Here is an 18,992-nt window from a genome sequence, read left to right on the forward strand (position 1 = left end):
CGCACGGCGAGGCGAACGGTGCCGAAGCCAGAACAAGCAGGGGGACCCCCAAACAGGGCACGCTTGGGGACGGGGCCACGCCAAAGCCCGGCTCAGGGTGGCAGGGGAGGGACGGTGCACGGCGCGGGGCGTCTCGGCCGCGTCGGCTGCCCGCGGGGCTCGTCGCGTTTGAGCCGTGTTTGCTGTCGTGCGCGTCGTTTCTCCGCAGGGCCATAGGGCCGCTCAGAGCCATACCAAAGCGGCGAGCGGAAGCCGAAATTTCTCACGGCCGGGTGCTGGGGGGGCTTTCCAGCCCCTGAATGCACCCAAAAGAGCCACTCCGCAGCAAAAGCCCTCCAACTTCTAATCGCGACGGTCATTAGGACGTGGGCTTTCCTGCAGCTCCTACCCCGGGAAGCTTTAGGAACTTTAAGTCAAGAATTAGCTAAAGCTGAGGCATGTGCCTTAGAAACACGTGTCCGGATGGCCGCAAGACCTCGGGGCAAAGCGCGCTGCAACGGCAAAGCTTAGGCAGCCGCTTCCAGCTTCGTTTCACAACTGCGGGATGCTTCGGCGCATGACTCACGGCCTCGCGCAGGGAGCTCCCGCAGCGCGAGCGCCCACCTGCCGGCTCGCCGTCCCCGGGGCGGCTCGAAAGCCGAGCCACGAGCCTCGCCGGCCGCCCAGCTCGCCCGAGCCGCCCCGCCTGCAGCCAGAGCCACGGGAGCTGAACGCTGTGCCTTGCTCTGCAGCCGCAGCCATGCAAAAAAAAAAAAAAAAAGAAAGAAAGAAATGAAGACGACACCAGCTTGCTTTTGAACACCCTCAAGCTAAAGATTCAGAATGGAAACGCCAGCCAAGTCCTGCCTGGCGCGCTGCTAAGACATGTCCTGCTCTTGGCGTTATATAAAGCTATGCGTCGCCCGCAGCTCCCCGGACACGCTGCTGCCTCTCGGGGCAAACGGCGGAGCTGAGCGCTCCCCCATTTCTTCCAGCACGTCCCGCTCCCCCCAAAGACTCGATTCGCTCCCCGCGCCGCACCGGGCCCTAGCTCGCGGGCAAACCCGCCCGTCCCGGTTCAGGCTTGGAGCAGCTCTGCTTGATGGCTCTCAATAAGTCATCTCTTTAACTTAACACCCCCCCCCCCCCCCGTAATCTTGCCCGAGGACGGCTTTAAAGTCAAAAACGTCATCTGAAGCCCCTCACCGATTTCAGATGCGATGAACCCCCCCCCCCACACACACACACACTTACAAAGGGAATTGCAATATAAAATACTTCTTTCCTTTAACTGTGATGGGGTCTGGTGATGCCTCCAGCTTCCCAGCAAAATGCATGGTTTATCCCCCCGCACGAGGCTGACCCGGCGCCTGTCTGAGCAGCCTGAGCAAGGGGACCACAGCCGGACTCCAGCTGAGGTGCCGGTGCGCAAATTCGTGGCCTGGCTGGGCACGTTTTTGCAGGTCGCCAGTAAGCGCCCTACCTGGCTATGGACCTCTTGCTTCCTAAAATGAGAAGGTGGTCAGCAGATACGTAACGGACGGTGCAATATGTGACCTGAACAGTAATTAATAACAGTCACAGGAAAGCATCTCGAAGAAAGGGCAGGGCAACGGACATCTCGTTTTATAGTCATAAACCAGACACGTCACAATACACCAGTTAATTCTCCAGCTGTTACAGGGACAGAAAGTAACAAAAGCTCAGACCACGAGACCTTATTACGCATTATCAAATGCAGATAAAAAAGGGCCAGAGGGGCATGCGGGATCCGTAGCCTATGTACAAACCTCCCGCCAACACCTGCAGGAGTCGGGGGCCTGAACCCACGTCAGGTTTCCGGAACAAAGTTTTGCCTTGGTGTTATAAACCGCCACAATCACACGGAAAACGAGGGCCGATGCCCACGGCACGTGTTCCTCTTTGCCCTTTTCGTTTGCAACGGCGGGTGATTAAAAAGAGAGGCGACGGCGCGTTTCTGCGCGACGCTGCGCTCTGCCTTCGCCCTGGGCTGTGCCTGCACATCTGCCGCGCTACTCGATTGCGATCTCGCTCTGGGAAAAGCAAGACGCGGCGGAGTCTCCGACCCAGCCGAGCTCCCGCTCGTCCTTAAGAGCGCGCCGACAGCTGCCGCGCGTTTCTTGGTGCATGCCGGCGTGTGTGGGAGGGCAGCAGAAAAGGAGAAGATAAAAAGATTACAGTGTGACCTGCTGATCGTTTATTCGGGTTTGCGTCGGACTAGAGCGGCGTTTGCTCCTTGAAAGCTGCCGCCTCCAAAATAACCCCTGGAGCTGCGCTGGGTACGGACTAGCTCACGTGAGTGTGACCTCGGCAAGGGCCGCCGAAGGGCATGGGTTGGCCACCTGGACGGTTCAACGAGCTCCGCCTGTGGCCTGCTTTAAAAAGACGTTTATTAGCTGTAAACCTCTGTTGTGACACGTAGAAAACTGGGAAAAGGGCGAGGAGATTGATCAAATTTGAATCCTTGTGAGAGTTCTCCTTAGAAAAAACGGTTAGAGGGAAAAAAAAATGAGGCTTTGAAATCAAAACTGTCCCGAAAAAAGCATTTCTGCTAGTTAAAAGCATTTAACTAGAAGAACTTTTTTTTTCCTTTACAAACATAGTGCATCTGCAATCATTGAGAATCACAGTCCGTTTAGAAAAGGGCCTGTGCTTAGGCTATCAAGAAGATGCTGGTGGCAATAGTGTGTGTCTAGGTGTGCGTGTGTCAGAGTGGAGGCCCAGGGAAAGGCTTTATATGTGTGCTTCTGAGGCAGGACAGCCTGGAAGCAGCTCTCCGTTCATGACCGTCTCTGAAACCAACATCTTGTCTTTGCCAGAATCCAGCCGCTGCTTCTTGAGCATCCTTTGATGAACCAGAGGGACGACGGATAGCACCAAGCCTCCGATAATGGGGGGAACTCCAGCAAAATAAAAGGCAACGTGGTAATTCCCAAAATAGTCCTTGAGGTATCCTGAAAGAAAAGAGCAACACTGGTTATAGCCACGTCAGTCTAACAACTAACTTGTCTCCTCCACTGAGTGAGGACTTCAGCTCTCTAACTCTGCTAACCAGGCTTGGGGAGACTTGGTTTTTAAAACATTTCTTTTCCAGTCCGCTCCTTGGACTCCCTGGTTTAAAAGATGTGTGCAGACCCCATTTTGTGGCCAGGATCACAAGAATGAAAGTCCCAGACATTCATTCATATGTAACCAGAACAGAAGAAAATCAGACGCATCTTGAACAATCTTCAAAGCAGGCTGAGGTAGTGTTAGGCAATCAAACGTTTCAGGTGGCACCTCTGAGAGCTTTGACAGCCACGAGGTATACAGGAAAAGAGGGCATGAGCTGCTCCTGAGCCGACTTCCTCCATCTGGAGGTTCTGCTCCGCTTAGGGACGCTTTGTCTGTCTTGGGATGTAAGAGGGAAAATATGTGCTGCCAATTACAAACAATAACCGATCCCTTGAAAACCAATATACTCTGCACTTGCTAGTTCAGCAAGTTCTCACACAGCCTGGCATGCTCAGAGAATAATACGTTACCATTCATCGACACTGGAAAATCCCTGTGAGTTTTCTCAAGCACAGCAACTTGCCTGGGAATTAAGTCTATGTAATGGGCCCCTTCATCTAATCCTGTGCCTAAGGAGTCCGATACAGGATGTTCTGCAGCACCAAAATAACAGAGAGAGACTTCTCCAGTCACCGAGTTCCTTCACGATGGCATGGAGCTGAACATTTGCTGCCAGAATCAGGAAGATCAAACATGCTTATACATTTTTAGCTTAGCTATTTCAGTCGCAGATGTTCTGTTGTTCAAGGGCCAGTTTCTGCAAAGTGCTCGCTTTTAAGGACGTTCAGATTATTAGTGTGCTTCAATACAGATACAAGTCTTGGTAAGACTTGTGCTCAGGTGTCTCCATCTCTAACTTGGATTCAGTAATCCAGGGCCTGAATTTATCAGTTAACAATCAGTCCTCAGACCTCACATTACAAAAGGACTTCTAAAAAATGTTAATCTTTTCTGTGACGTGTTACTGAGAACGATGCCTCTATCTATTAAGTGTGGATTTTTTTGTCTGTAGAGTCCACACTAAATTTTCTACCCTGCTCAAGAAATTCCCTACATTCCATTCCAGGCTGTCTTGGAAATGAATCATTACCTCCCGATTTTTAGCTTATCTTCCAGGGAAATTAGCTTATGTGCTCATTCTGCTTTTGAGCCTGTCTGGCTGCTCTCTCACTGGTCACTTCTCATCAAGCTGGAGAAAGGTCCTGAGATGCTGAGTTTCTGCAACAAGCCTGTACAAGAAACGTACAACTCGTTGGCGACACACGGCCAGTTTGAGCTGCCAGAGGGTAAAGACCGCCTGTGCTGTTAGATTTGCCAAGGAGTCAGGACAGAGCAGCCAGCTGATCAGCACAGCCTGACTCAGTTCTTGCAGTTTGGCAGGTCCAAGACAGACAGGAATTTTTCCGTGGCTGAGGACATAATGCTGTTAGAAAGGGCATATACAGGTGTAACATAACAACAAAAAGCCATGGTATATATGTATTTCAACCCCTGTGGTAACACGATAAACTAGGAAGTTAAAAAGCATATATTTGCTCTCATACCAAAATATCACCACGGGTGAAAGCAGCTGAAAGTGTTTGCTCACTCCCAATAGCCAGGTCCAAGACTGACACCAAGGGTGCTACCAACCTGCTATCGGCGGACCAGCAGTCATGGGCACGGCCATCAGGCCCATGAGGTACCCTATGGCCTGGGATGCCTGCATGGGCCCCACCAGCTCGAAGGCTATGGGGGCCATGATGGTGGTGAAGAATCCATCGCAAAGGCCGAGGAAGAGGCAGATGACAATGACGCCCTCAAACCCTTGGCACTGGGGGATCATCATGCACATGAGGCCCAACAGCATAAAGGATGCAACCTGGAGAGACAAAAGCAGGCATGTTCTTTAGGTGTCCGCGGGGGCGGATGAGCTCAGGGTTTCCAAGGGCTGCAGGACTACTGGGGATGGCTAAGAGGAAGCCGCTCTGCACTTTCCCTCCAGTGACTTGAGGGTGTTTCGTCTTAAAAGGAGAAGGTGAGGTTCTTGGGCAGGTAACACAAATACTTCAGGAAAAACAAGTCCTCAACCTCGTAGCTGCAAGTGCCTCAACTGATCCTTGGTCCCCTACCAGGTGTCATGGAGAGACGTGCAGCTGCTCTGGGCATTTGCTGTGACTCGGATGGCTCATTTGCTGTCTGGGTCTTTTTCCTTCTCCCCGACCTGTATGATTGCTCTTCCAGCCATGCCTTTCTGGCCCTCCCTGTCACTCTCCGCCCTTCACTTTCATCCCGTTGTGAAAAATTCCTAAATAACTGAAGGCCTTAAGCACAGTGAAGAACACTCACTATTTAATCCCAACATTTAATCAGTAGGAGGTGGATTTTTTTTATAGTGCTTAAACCATAGCAGATTTTTTTCAAAACATCCGGCCATTAAAATAAGGTCAGGCATCTTGAACAGGAGCAGCAAAGCCAAAGTTGCATGTTTACACAGGTGATGCTACAAGATCCAGGAATAGAAGGTCCACCAAACACTTTACTAGAACAAGTGAGAGCTTTGTGGGAACAAAGATGAGACCATGCAAGGATAGCTTAGCCTCTGAGCACAATCCCAGAGTCACGAACGTCTTACAGCACAGAAGGCCTCCTCCCAGAGATGACTTCTGAAGGATGACATTACTACCCATTGCCCTTGGTCATCTTTTCACCTCCTCTGGGATCTCTGCCAGGACCGCAGGACTTCTTTGCTATTATACTTCCTGCTTCTTGGAATTGCAGACAAAGTTCAAAACCCAGAGAAACTCTCTGATTTGAATGATAGCATGACTAGCATTTCTTCATCTGAACTAGAGAAAACAACGGCTTTAGTGCTGCCGAGTTTCTCCTTCCTGACTGAGGGCTTCAGAGGTCTCTTCTCCCCCAAGGAAATAGCCGGGCAGTTGCAAAAGCTGCTGACTGAATAGATGCTATGCATACTCCTAGGAAGAGCTGATTTCTACCTCCTGTCTGCTCTGAGAAGCTAGCAGAATTGCTCCTTTTACAGCAGGCCCGAATCCAGAACAGCAAAATAGACGGCAAACAGTTCTGCTCAGAAACCTCTCCTATCCCCATTACTTTGAAGCTGGGCTTGAGACACTACGAACACAGCGACTTGGAAAGTAAGCACCAGTTAGCAGTTCGTCAAGACCAAAACCATACTTTAAATGATGATAATACTGAACAGGTCAACAACACTACCGTGATCTCTAAGCCCAGCAATGCTGCCATCGACCCTCTGTTCTTGTCTCAGAGAAGTCCCTTAAGAAGGACCTTTTAAGAAGCCTTAAGAAGGATTATCTTCTGGATTATCTGCTAGATTTCAGCAGTTTGTTTATCAAAACTGAAAGAAGGTGAGAGGGTGTCTAGCAGTTAGGGAAAGAGTCAGGACTACAGTCTTCTGTTGCTGAATTGGTATCAAGACTTGAGGTCAAGCGTGTAACTTTCTGTTCCTCTGTGTACCCTCCTATAATAAATGTTGTTCCCTCATGGCATATGAGAGTGTTTTAGCTAATGGTTGGAAAAGGGTCTAAGATCTGTCATTGACAGTTACTAAGCTGAGCGTCCCAAGCTGTTGATCTACAGTAGTTAGCATGGAGCTACATTGAGGATCAGGCAGAACTTACCTGCAAATAAATCTTCTTTAGTCCGGGAATGCAGTCACCAATCCGGCCTGCAACCAAGCGTCCGAGCCCTGAAGTGGCTCCAAGGCAAACCAAGAGAATCCAGTCCTTTTTGTCTTCTTTAAATTCCTTCTCCACGTATTTTATCTAGAATGAAGGGAAGGAAATAAGGACGTTAATTCTCCCTAAGTTAGTCCGTTTCACACACTGCAAATGGATGAGCTGGAATGACCTTAAACACTAAAGTAAGAATTTTTTGGAAGGAACACACACTTCTAAATCTTGAGCACACGTGTGTGGACTTCTTTCAGAGGGCTCACTGCTCTTTGGGGTGGCTGCGGTGCTCATGTCCATGCCATGCTGACATGAGCTCACCACATCCACACATCACAAACCCAAAGGCCAACAACTCTGCCTCCGTCCTCTCTCATTACCGATCCTCCTCCTGGCAGTCGAGCGTGGCAGAAACGCTGCCACCTTGCCTCTGGAATCATTTGAGTTCAGCAGCGGGAAGCAACTGCTCTGCCGCTGCTTGACGCAGACGTTGACCAGAGGGAGCAATCAACGTGGTCCTTTGTAGGAACATTCAAAAGCCATCTCTCCCCTGTCACTATTCCTGTTCACAGCAAGTGGCTGCAGCAGTTTCTTAATTTCAAGGCTTTGGACTGCTCTGTCCCCATTGGTTCTCTCCTCCTCCTGTCCTTCTCCACCTTTCTACCTGCTCATTGCGCTCTTCTCCATTTGCAAGGAGGAGCCATCTCACTTGGGGCAAAGGGACCCCCCCTCCCCTTCCAGCCCCTGACAATGCTCTTACCAGGTGCATGTAAGGTACGAGGTATCCCAGGACAGCAGTAGCGATCCCAAAGGCCCAAATCCGATAGGTCTTTCTCCGGAAAACCCTCAGGTTGAAATACTTGCGCATCTGAGACCAGCACTGCTGCTGCATGCTCCGGCTGACCATCTTATCTTGCCCATCAGACTGAGAGTCACAAGAAGGTGGCAAGATGGGCCGATAGGTCAGGGACAAGAATATCTGGATGAACATAAAGGCACTGAGTACTTGGAAAGTATGTGCCAGCCCGATGGCCTTTCCGACTGTCTTCAAAAAGAAGGGGAGGGAAATGGAGAAGAGGCAGCTGCCACCGGCCACGATGCCATTCGCCAAGCCAAGGCGGCGTTTGAAGTAGTGACCCAGGATAACCAACGAGGGCTGGAAGGCGAAGGAACTGCCACAGCCGAAGAGGATCCCGTATGTGAAGTAACGAACTTCAAGAGACCTAGCAGAAAAACACATGCACGTGGCTATGTTACACAGGGGTAAACAAACTTTTTCACACAGTCTAGCAAAACCTTGAGTCAAGACTGAGGTCTCACATACCATGGGCACTACACAGGCAGCCTGGTCTTGAGGAGCTTATTCCCTAGACAAAGCAAGGATTATCCTCATTTCACAGCTGGCATGTTAAATCTCAGAGAAAATGGAGTCTAGCCGGGGAGTGCTTTCTGCAACGAGAAGTGGAGGAGGCGGCAGCCAGCCTGCTCTCCTCGGGAAGTTTACCTAACTTGAACAGTTTTTAAATTACAGCAAAAAAAGCTTTACTAAGGCAGGCAGGATGCATTATTTTTAGCTAGAAACCCAGTTTTTTTCCACTGAAACAACTAATTGAAAACACTCTGCAGCCAGTGTTTAAATGCAGAAGGCACCAACCTCACTGATTATCAGACACTTAGGATGAGAACATTGCGTTTCCGTCCACATTCCAGGCTGGTTAATTATGTTCTTCTTCTCTGAGCTCCTTCAGAAGTTTCAATTAGATGTTTAATAGGTTTCATTTTTACCTTACAGAAATGACTGCATTTGAGGAGGGAGTGAAGTGGCTGCTCTACAGAGCATGTGTAAAGTACTTGAGCCCCTTTGGAACAAGCCGTTTCTCAATTGTTAGCCCGGTTTTCCCAACAGAAGCAGCTGAGAAAGGGGTCTAAAGTTAGGCAGCGCAAATAACCTCCTGAGTTCTTGCAAGTTTCTCTCCAGAAGAAGGACTTTTCCTACCTTCGCGCAACACATTAAGCTGCATAAGTCTGCCACCAGAATGCAGCACGGGAGGAGAGTGCGATGGAGACACCTGGGGTAATTCACCTGGGCCAATAACCAGCCTAAAGACGCCGCAGGAACTGGGTCCTGGTTATTCCAGTACTCAGAAGTGCTTGCGTAAAAGACTAAACGCTTTTCCCAGAGCAAGTGAGAAGACAGCAGCCCAGATGAAACGGAGCAGTTAGAAATTGAGAAAATGTTTATGAGTGCATCATTTATTCCATTATGAGCTTGTCTCTTTAGCTAGCCGAGCAGAAAGCAGAACGTGATTGCCGTACCCAACTGCTCGAAGACAAATGGCTGTCATGAAAGGCAATTTCTAGCTACTCCAGAGCTAAGCTCCATCAGAAAAACCCTCTGCCAGAAGTTAAGCAAAGAGCTGGATTGCACAGGCTGCTCACACAGCTGTCCCAGGAAAAGCCCCAAAAGGGACAGAGATGTCACGGGAGTCAGGGACTGACCCACTTACTGGGGGTTGTGGGCACCACAGGGGGTCCTGACCACCCATGCAACAATCCTGGTGATCTCAGCTAGATCACACCAGCTTTCGGGACTGCGGCTAATCTTACATTTTGGATAAGGGGAGACAAATGCCACAGGTCCCATCTGCTCCTTGTTGGCGCTGAGACATCCCTGCGATAGGGCACAAAAGCAGGGGCTTGGTTCAGCCCTGTTTCTTAGCCAGCGTTTCCCATCCCATTCGCTGGGAATCAGCCAGCTGCTCTGCTCACCCCAGCACAGTTGCCTGTCGGGAAATGTGGCTCCATCTCCTTGGGATAATTAGGTCACTCTCTAATGGCTGCCTCTCACTTACAACTCACAACTGAAACAGCTCCTGCTCAGCCTCGCTGGCTGAAGCTTTGGGGTCTTATTCCCACGGGGGAACATCCTTAATGCCATCGCACAAAGACAGAAATGACACCTCAAGAATCCCCTTGAGGGCAACAGTGAAATTCAATGATGTGCTAAAGTCTTGTACGCCGTAACCACAGAAAACGCTGAGGATGCGGCGAGGAGCAAGGGTGAAGTAGGTGCTGAAAGCAAGAGACGGGTTTCTCAGAGAAAAATCCTTTGCATTATTAACACTGAAAGATGAAAGGAGGCAAGAGCGGTAACTCCATTGCAGAGAACGTGAGCTGAGGAGAGGTGCCTGCTGCTGAAGGCCCATGCACGAACCTTGGTGTGGTGGGAAGCAAAGCAGGAGGTGAGCTGCCCAGGGGGCTCACGGCTGGCACGCAGCCCCCCTACAGCCAGATCCATGGTGGGAGCTCCTGTTTCATCGGCACTGGGGCTGCTCTGCACTGGCAGAGGCGAGAGGAGCTCGCTGGCTGCTCCAGGAGCCCATCTCCAGCTCAGGGGACATGGCTGAAACACAGCGACATCTCAGGGAAGAAGCAGAAATTGGGTTGGAGAAGATGAGGCAGAAGAAGAGATAACCATTCCCCACCACAAAACTTAAAAGCCGGCAGAGAAGCCAGGGAGAAGGTTTGAGGGGACCACGAGGCCTGATGGACAGCAGCCCTGCCAAACTAGCCAACATTTCTGCCTCTGTCCTTCCCTGCCTTCATGCTACAACATCCCACTCCAAAATGGCGGGAAGGGGAAGTGTGAACCCAACTGATATTTATTAGACCAGCAGCAGCCCTGCCTGAGTAATAGTGTAACAAAGCTTGCTGAAAGGCGCCTAATGGAAGGCCGGAAAGAAAGGATAAGCCGCTTTGCTCCTCTTGCTGCCAAGCTGCGTGCCAGCTTCTCGGCTACAACAAATCCAGAAAACCCCAGCCTTCTCCCAGTCTCTGCTTTTCAGCACATTTTGTTAATGGAGTGTTTTGCTTATGGAGCTCCCAACGTTTTGCAAGTAGGAGGCACTGACTCCGAGCAAGCCCCAACGCCGGTGCTTGGTTCCTGCCTTTCGAGCTCCGCGGGTGCGTGGTTGAGGCATCTTCATCTCTGCTCAGAGCAGTGTCAGGACTCTCTGGGCACAGGTTCACGTGGCTCTGGCACTCACGGGTTCCGCTCGTGCACAGCATCTCCCTGGCTGTTCTCACGTTGCCCAAAAAATGGACCGCAAAGACCAAGTGTCCCTTGAGCGAGCTTGGCCAGGCAAGGACAGGGCAGCAGCAAGTGGTGCCGGGGGGTGGCCAGAGCCACCTCAAGCCCGGACTGATGAGAGAGGAGGCTTGGGGTCAATGTGCAGTGTACGATCTTTAGGACTTTAAAAACTCAGCTAGACTGTGCTTTTCACCAGCTCTAGTTGCCATGCATTTAGGCCAGCCTGCCCACTTGCATGCTCACTGCAACGCCTGCTCCGCGTGTATGATCCTCCGGCTGAGGCTGCGTGGAGTTTGTGTTGTCAAAATAAAAAAGCCTCTTCATTGTTCTGGGCGAGCAGGAGCTGCTAGCTCCAAATTTTGGGCCTGGGCTTCGTGATCCAGATGGAGCGCTTCCAAATTGCACAGCCCGGTGCTCTTCCTCTGACTCTTGCTCAACTTTGCCCAAGGCAGCTCAATTAAAAGGGCCTCCCTTCCCTTCCTGCGGTACAGCTGCAAAGGGGTTTCATTCCTCCCTTAAAAGGCAGCCAAAGGAATGTCAGCTAAGAGCAAGAGAGCAGGAAATACGGATTTCAGCGCTGAAGTTCTCCTGGAAATAATATTTTTCTCTGCATGCATTTCTTTTTTTTTTTTAAAGCCCAACACAACAATCCACTGGCAGTGATGTGGTCTCAAGAGTGCTTTTTCTTCGCACGAACACTTTACAATAGGGGGGAAAAAAAAGAGTCAAAGTTTTGTTGATTAGAGGGAAAGAAAGATTACAAGGGAAACACTCCGCGTCTTTGATCCTGTGCGCTGCCAGGAGTTCAGAGGCACTTTCGCTCAGGATTGATCAGACTTTCTCCAATTACTATTATCTTTTTAAATACAAAGGGTCATCATTTGTGGAGCAAGTGAGAGGGGCGGTTTCTTCCACGCCACTGCTCATGCTGTTGAGGGAGACGGCTACGGCATCCCCAGCCCCGCAGTTGCAATTAGCCCCTGTCCCTGCGCTACGTGCTTTGCAAGAGGAACGACGCAGAGCCCGTGCGCTGCGATGGTGCATGTTACAACTGAAAATAAAGCAAAGCCTCATGAGCTTTCTGCTGAAACGGCTCCTCCGCCCCTGCAAGCTTGCCCGTGGGGTCAGTGAGGTGATTTGCTGGGAGTCGGGTGTCCTATTCCCCAGGGACTGGGGAGCATGGGGTTATTTATAATTATTATGAGGCTCTGTGACACTGCTGTGTCCATACAGGGTTGCTAAAGCTCTGCCCGTCTTCCTGCGTCACGTTCCTCCGTGCCAGGAGCTCCTCCGGCAGGGAGCAGCCAGGAGCCACATCACATAGCAGAGCCTCAAAAGCCGCCTCCACCCTCACACCGTAACAGCGGGGCCTCCCACAGCCCCATGGAGACAGGTCTTGGCATGCTACAGCCTGCCAGACCCTCCTGCTGGTTTGGGAACGGGGCACGCACGCACATCTCTGCAGGAAACCAAGGGCTGGGACAAGCTTGAGGGTTTCATCAGACACTTGTCTTCAGGGTAAAAGTCCTCCTTGCGCTGAGCTGGTTCTCATTAGAAGCCAGCGATGGAAGCCTACCATCATGTGGCCAAGCAGCAGGCGGCCCATGCTTCTTGCACGACGTAAAACTCCCCAGAGACTTCTCTCCCAGCGTGAAGTATCTGAAGGCCCTCCTCAGCCAGCCGCCAGAGGCTGGCCTCCCCGGCGCTGGCAGTGAGCCTGGCACAAAGGCGGCTCTGGGCAGGGCGCAGGCAAGTTGTCCTCTTTGGAACAAGTGTGCATTTGCTTTAAAAAACACTTCTGGGAGCATTTTAATTAAAACAATATTGATTTCAACTGAAATCCAACCGCCGGCAACGTTTCTATTCAGACAAGCTTGGGCAAATGATGCTTGGAGGATGTCTCCACAGTGCCCAAGTACTGAGCTTTTGAGACTGTATCTAAGGAGAGACACATAGGACGAGGACACCGGGGGTGACCTCTTTTGCTTCCCTAAAGACGCAAATGTTCTGGGTCAGAAAAACCATCACACTGAATCAGGTAGACTTACCATCAAAATGCGCATCGGTGACAGGCTGCCAACAGAAATTTATGGGAAAGGATCAGCCTGGAAAATACGGAGTAGCAATCATTCTGTGTTGTGGCAAAACCAGCAGGCTTCGGAGCCAGAGCCAGTCTGGGAACGGCACAAACTGCTCCAAACCCCATCTATGTTCTGGACTTCCAGTCTCCTGTACACGGAAACTTTCAGCCTCCCTTCAGCACATCATTATGCTTTAGCGAGCACCACTAACTCTTGCCAGGTATAACCAGTCAAGTATTATGTTAAATATTATTTTAAGTACCAAATGTAAAATTGTTCGCAAAGGACAATGATTTTGTCCACAAGTGTCTCTTCTGAGTTGCCTGTGAGTGGCATGCCAACTTCTTGCTGCCTGTCTTAAAGATCAAATGAAGGACACGGAAATTTAAGAGCACATGAGCAGAGAAGCTCCCGAAAGCTGAAATCCCATAAAGCAAAGTTCCTTGCTCAGGTAAAGTTCATTCCTTTGTCATTTAAGGACAAAAGAGCAACTCAGGACTCAGTTTGGACAGTGACATGCTGTGCGCATGCGGGCTGCACATGGGCTGCAGCGATGCCAGGAGACCTCTCAGCTAGATTGAAAACACCTGATCCGCACCAAAAGGCAGCAACAATGTGTTAGCAGGGCATTTGGGGAGAACAATTAAAAAGAGCAGCTCGCCAAAGGGCTGTGTGACCCCTCGGCCCCCCAGCCAGGTGAGTGGTGGCCTTACTTGGTGAACGAGCTGGAGAGGAGTCCGAGGAAAGCAATGGCAGCTCCTAAGGCTGCTGTTGTCCTGCAGCCGATCCGGTCTGTGAAGATGCTCACGATGGGGGAGCAGAAAAAAATCATCCCCATGGCCAAGGCACCGACCCATGCTAGGAAGAGTGAGAGAGAGAAGAAACATAAAGGTCAGGATTGTTTAATGAACACGTGCCAGTTAGAGAAAAAACAGAGCACAGCAAATCAGGGACCGATTCCAGCTGTGGAGGTGGTCTCAGCAGAGAGGCAGTCCCATTATACTCTTAATTAACAATGCAGTTCATAAATAAAACCGTTAATGCTTGCGTTCCTTGCCAGTGTCGGCGAGCACTAGCACCCTTGCTAACACCCGATCGTGGTGAAGTCAGCAGCACTTAGTGTCTTTACCTGTACGAGGGAGGCATGTCTAATTTTTTCTTTTCTTCACCTCTGCTGGGTTCCTATGTGTCGTAGGAAAGGAGCCCAGCTTGCGACACCTTCTTCTGGTTGCTCTTACAGCCTGTATAATGACACCTCTGTTGATGCTCTTTCTAAACATGAGATAGCCTCTGTGGCCCAGAGCACTCATGGATTCAGAGGACCTCAGAGGCCCCCAGTGCCCAGTTCTTGGCTATTAGGAGCTTGATAGCCTGAGTTATAGCTCTGTCTTTTAGGCACCGCAATTTTCTGTCATTGTTCTCCACTCCCCAGAGAGCCAGGATTTCTCACCCCTCCCTTTTGCCACGAGGCTTTTCTTACAAAGCCGAATGTGGTTTTCTTCATTGCAGTGCTCTTCCCTAACCCACCGGCAATAGGATGTACCCAAAGCAGAACGAGCAAGGCAATTAAAAGGCAATTTTATGAACAACATACACTAGCAAGCAGCTCATGATATTCAAATTATGGGACCTGGACGTCATCAAGAAATGAAAACCAGAGAAATGGCAACACTTAAAAGGATGAGGTCCAAGCCCTACCGAGCGAGACTGGCATGGTCCAGAAGTTAAAAAATAGAAAGACGCCACAGTCGTGGGAAGGGACAGCGCTCCCTGATTAGTGTCTCACCACTACTATGTTCTTATAACTGCAGTCAGAAAGCTCATGGAGACCCACAAAGCTACATCAGGTTAAATTACATCCCTGGCTCTGTCGGGTGATATCCAGGCAGGAACATGACCTCATGTCTCCTTTCTACCTACTTCTGGAGAAAACCACTGTCTGTCTCTCTGTCTTTTTAAAGAAACTTTCATTATTATAAGATCAGTTCCTCTTCTCCCTGCCCTCCACCTTCTCTTTTTCATGGTTTCTTTAACTACTTTCTACAGGAAAGGCAGGCTTTCAAGAAAAGCAATGTGGTGAACAAAAATCTCTGTCTGCAGCTCTGAGGAGAAGCAAACTGAGAACGCAGTGCAGGAGGTGTTAGGCCTTGACTGAGCAAGGTTTCCTCCAGAGGGCATGGGGCTCAGAGGAAGGCAGGAGGGATGGACGGATGAGAAGGGAAGAGCCGGCGCTGCGGAACAGACCAACGGCCGTCAGGCCATGGTGGGAGGAGGTCTGCAGAGCACCGAACCAGTGAGATTTTGAGGGCTGAGGAGCATCTCTCAATGTGCAATGAGCTCCTGCACCAGCACTGGAGCACTTGAGACTGCACTCCAAGCCATGGGGACACAGACAGCCTTTTCACATGAAGAGGAGGACGAAGGTCCAGCTGGGTTAGTGCTAGAGGCTTCATTTCACAGACAACAAGGCTGCAAAGCAAAGTGCAGAGAAGACGACGCTAGGATCTGCTTGGCTCCCTTGCAAATGTGAACGACTGCAGTCTCCTCACACAATCCCACGCTAAATCCTCAGTCGCTGCTAGCGCCCAGCTCTGACCAAGTCCTGCGATCAGGATTGCTCCTCACCCTCCCTCGGTGTCTCAGCTGCCGCACGTGGGCTGCTCTCCCTGCAGTCACAACGCTCCATCGCCTTCCCAGGCACCGCGAGGAAAGAGCGAATCCATGCTGGAGGAGAAAGCAGCCTGATCCCACAGCAACGACCAGCAAATGGGCAGGCAGGGCAGCCCAGCAGACACTGGCTCTCCAGGGAAGTGCCACCAGACAAAGATCTGCCTGACCCCGAGCTCGTTCCTCCCTCCCGCCCCCACGTCTTGACAGCGTCATGTTTTAGCTTCTGCAAGACGCGGTTCTGCAACGTTAAGTACTTCTCCACAGCGTTAATTCTCCGGAGGTGACCTGCGGGGATCCTCCTGCTGACCTGGGGTGTTTGACCAGCATCGTGGAGCAGGGACTGACGTGGGGACCTCAAGCCGCCTCTGCAGGCTGGCCCTCACCTTGCAGTGCCCGCGGTCCTCGGACGGACCCCCTGCCTGCTGGCCTCCACGTGTTGCCACCCGCTGACAGATCTCTCTATAAATAAGAGCGAGATGACCTTTGCGGCACGGCTCAGCTCCCAGGGCCCCAGCGATTCACTGTCCAGGCTGCACCACCAGCTCTCCGGGAAACGCGGGGTCCCAGCTGCTTTCCCAGCCACACTTCAGCTTGCACCAAAACCAAGAGCTCTGCAAACCCTTTTAGCCCTGCTCAGTAACAACCTTCAACAGCCGTGAGATTTTCAGAAAATAGCCAGGTCCCTATTAAAAGAAAATCCCTGCTACATAACAGCCTCTTCAGTCCCTGCCTTTCAAAAGGGACCACACAAAGAAGCCCTCTTCAGCCTGGGAAGAACTGACCCTTCCAAATTAATTATAAGTTCTCAAGAACCCAATTTATTCTGAAGTATTCCTTAATAAATTCTGACTGAAGTAAAAAAAGAAAAGCAGAGGCCTAGCAGGAACCTTTCGGGACTCACTTGGATCCTGTCTCAACACAATATGAAATTAAAAAGAGAGAGGGAGAGGGAGCAGACCCCCTCTCTAGCTAATTTTCTTGGTTATAAACACAGCGCACAGTGTAATGAAAGTCCTTCTAATAGGATTAGATGGCACCACTCCAAAGAGCCGTCCAAAACAACTACAAAAGGGGGTGAGGGGTGGGAGAAAAGCCAGGATGGGAAAGGCTCGTTAAATTGGATAATATACTTTCAGAAATGTTCCTTCTACTTCAGCCAAGGCAGTAAAATGTTAGATGGCCCCATCATGTTTGAAGTTTGTTATTTTTGGAAATTGCTTTAAGAAACACGGAAATAAAAGCATAAGGCAGGTATTAAATTTAAAGGGCCAGATTCTGATCTTAATAACCCTGAGATTTACATGCAAATGAGCAGTATCAATCTCTGGCCCAAAACGCACGCTTACCTGCGGGGATCAAAGCAAACCCAAACGCGAGAGGCTCAGCGACGGGAGTTTTGAAGCTGCTACAGATTTCAGTTTGCAAAGGGAGATATTGCTCAATTAGAATCGGTCAGCAACAAAAAGATTCCTATGGCAAATTGCTCTACCTTACAGAAACAGCTTGCCACAAGCAATGGATAAAAATAGTTTTCAGTAATAACACCAAGTTAAAATTAGTAAGAACAATAGCCTCACTTCCAGAGTACGTTTTTGTCTTCACAGCGCTTCAGAACCAAGCCAACCCTCCCAACGGCCTGGGAAGGCTGGTGGAGATCCAGCTCTCCGAGATGCAGAGCTGCGAGAAGCCTTCCTCTCAACCTCCAGGCATGCGAAAGCTGCTAAGGCCCAGGCCCGTGCTCTGTTTTTTTCAGGGATGCTTAGCAATTTGCACCGAAATAATCCCCCAACAGCGGGTTTCACAACTACCCTTGTATTTTATCTGGCGGGAAGCAGAACGTGGGAGAGGGAGGGAGCCGTGCCAGCAAAGCTGCAGTGAAGAAGGCTCTTGTATCTCCCGGAGAGTTCATTTTACTGAGTTTCAGGGAGAGGCCGGAGGAAAGCAATGGTGAGAAATCACAGCTCAGAAAAATCGGAATTCCTACAGCATTTAGCACCAAGCCTGCCTTTATAGTCATGAACCCGGAGTCTCCAAACCTGCTCTGCACTGCGGTGAACACAGCTCCGGGAGCAACTAAAAGAACTCCTTTTTGGAAAAGTACTTAACATGGTATTCAAGTGTCTCGTGGACTTTCCTGGATCGCTGCTGATATTAATGGCAGACATCTCCTTTCCTCAGGTGGAAAATGCACTGGGTTTAATCAGCCGTCCTCACGACGTCAGTTTAGCAGCTCTTCAGATGTTAAAGAAGTTGGGGCTTGAGTCAAAGCCCACAAGAAAAAAAAGGGGAATCTTGCTTCTGATTTCAATGGGTTTTGGATCAGATCGTTAATTCCAAGCCCAGCCACGCCTCAAAAATCCTCTGTCAGATAATTGAGGCGATACATTCAAACACACAAATACAAGCCCCCACAAGACACATGAAGTCTTATCAGCCACGCAGTGCGATCAAGCACTGTTGCAGCAGAGTCTAAAAGAAAATATGGATAAAATCCAGCTCAGCGTTGGACTGGATTTAGTTCAAGTACTGTGCGTAATTTGGACATGAATCAGGTTAAGACTTGATTGAGTCTCAAGGTGCTGTGAGTCCAACCACTTACTGGAAGCCAGAGTTGAAGGGGCTTATTTTGGAGCCGGCTCTCAGCGGGACGAAACGGCTCATCGGCCGGGAGAGGCCACGCTGCCAGCACAACCGAGCGTCCGAAAATCCGCCCGGTGCTCCTAGCGCAGGCTCGCCACGACAGCAGGGAGAACAACGCTCCCTTTGTCCGGCACCTCCTCGCTCGGCGCCGCTGCCGAGACCCCCGCGCCGCCCCGGAGGAGCTCTGCGCGGTGGGAACACCTCGCTTGGCACCCGCCGTGCAGCCAAACAGGCTCAGAAATGGTTAAAGCTGAGTGTTGTGCGGGGTGAAACAAGTTCACTAAAGTCTCCAGCCTGATCCCCTTAGGGAGCCCGGTCACAAGGTCCTGCACGTGCTCCACAGCCAAAAAGCCCACCCTCTGAGGGATGCCTTTTCACAAATACAAAACTTTCATAAGCCACTTTTTAGCTAAAAAAAATTGCCATTTAAAGCACTCTCCCTTTGCTTGTGTTGGGGGGAGTGAAGATGACTTGCGGTTTTTAAACATGGGGTCGGCAATGCTGTAGCTGGCTCAAAGCAAGCTGGCCTTCAACACGGGCAGGAGGAAGACAGCGGCTGAACATCTCCAAGGAGGGAACAGATGAAGCGGAAAGATAGAGGCACCAAGGCCAAGTCAAGCTCTCCTTTCCCCGGCCCCACTTGGTCAGGGCTTGGAGGAGTCAACGTTCGCAGTTGATCCATCCTTGGAGCTGGCATGGAAGGCAGCTCCCAAAGGGCCGGGGCTGGCTTTGGCAAGCCAGCCCGCAAACCAGGGAGGAAGC

General features: G+C 50.6%; 1 protein-coding gene across 1 annotated transcript in view; it reads right to left on the minus strand.

The window, feature by feature from the left end:
• Nucleotides 1-1,590: 1,590 nt before the first annotated feature.
• The window catches only part of SLC16A2 (solute carrier family 16 member 2), a 51,094-nt gene continuing 33,692 nt past the window's right edge, over nucleotides 1,591-18,992 (minus strand). The window contains exons 2-6 of the mRNA XM_067304368.1: nucleotides 13,634-13,778; nucleotides 7,510-7,972; nucleotides 6,699-6,842; nucleotides 4,687-4,915; nucleotides 1,591-2,954 (exon numbers count right to left, since the gene is read on the minus strand). Coding sequence (XP_067160469.1) covers nucleotides 2,734-2,954; nucleotides 4,687-4,915; nucleotides 6,699-6,842; nucleotides 7,510-7,972; nucleotides 13,634-13,778 — 1,202 coding nt within the window. The 3' untranslated portion in view covers nucleotides 1,591-2,733. The remainder of the gene's footprint in view (nucleotides 2,955-4,686; nucleotides 4,916-6,698; nucleotides 6,843-7,509; nucleotides 7,973-13,633; nucleotides 13,779-18,992) is intronic.

Source organism: Apteryx mantelli, chromosome 13 (genome assembly GCF_036417845.1).
Source record: "Apteryx mantelli isolate bAptMan1 chromosome 13, bAptMan1.hap1, whole genome shotgun sequence".
Taxonomy (NCBI): domain Eukaryota; kingdom Metazoa; phylum Chordata; class Aves; order Apterygiformes; family Apterygidae; genus Apteryx; species Apteryx mantelli.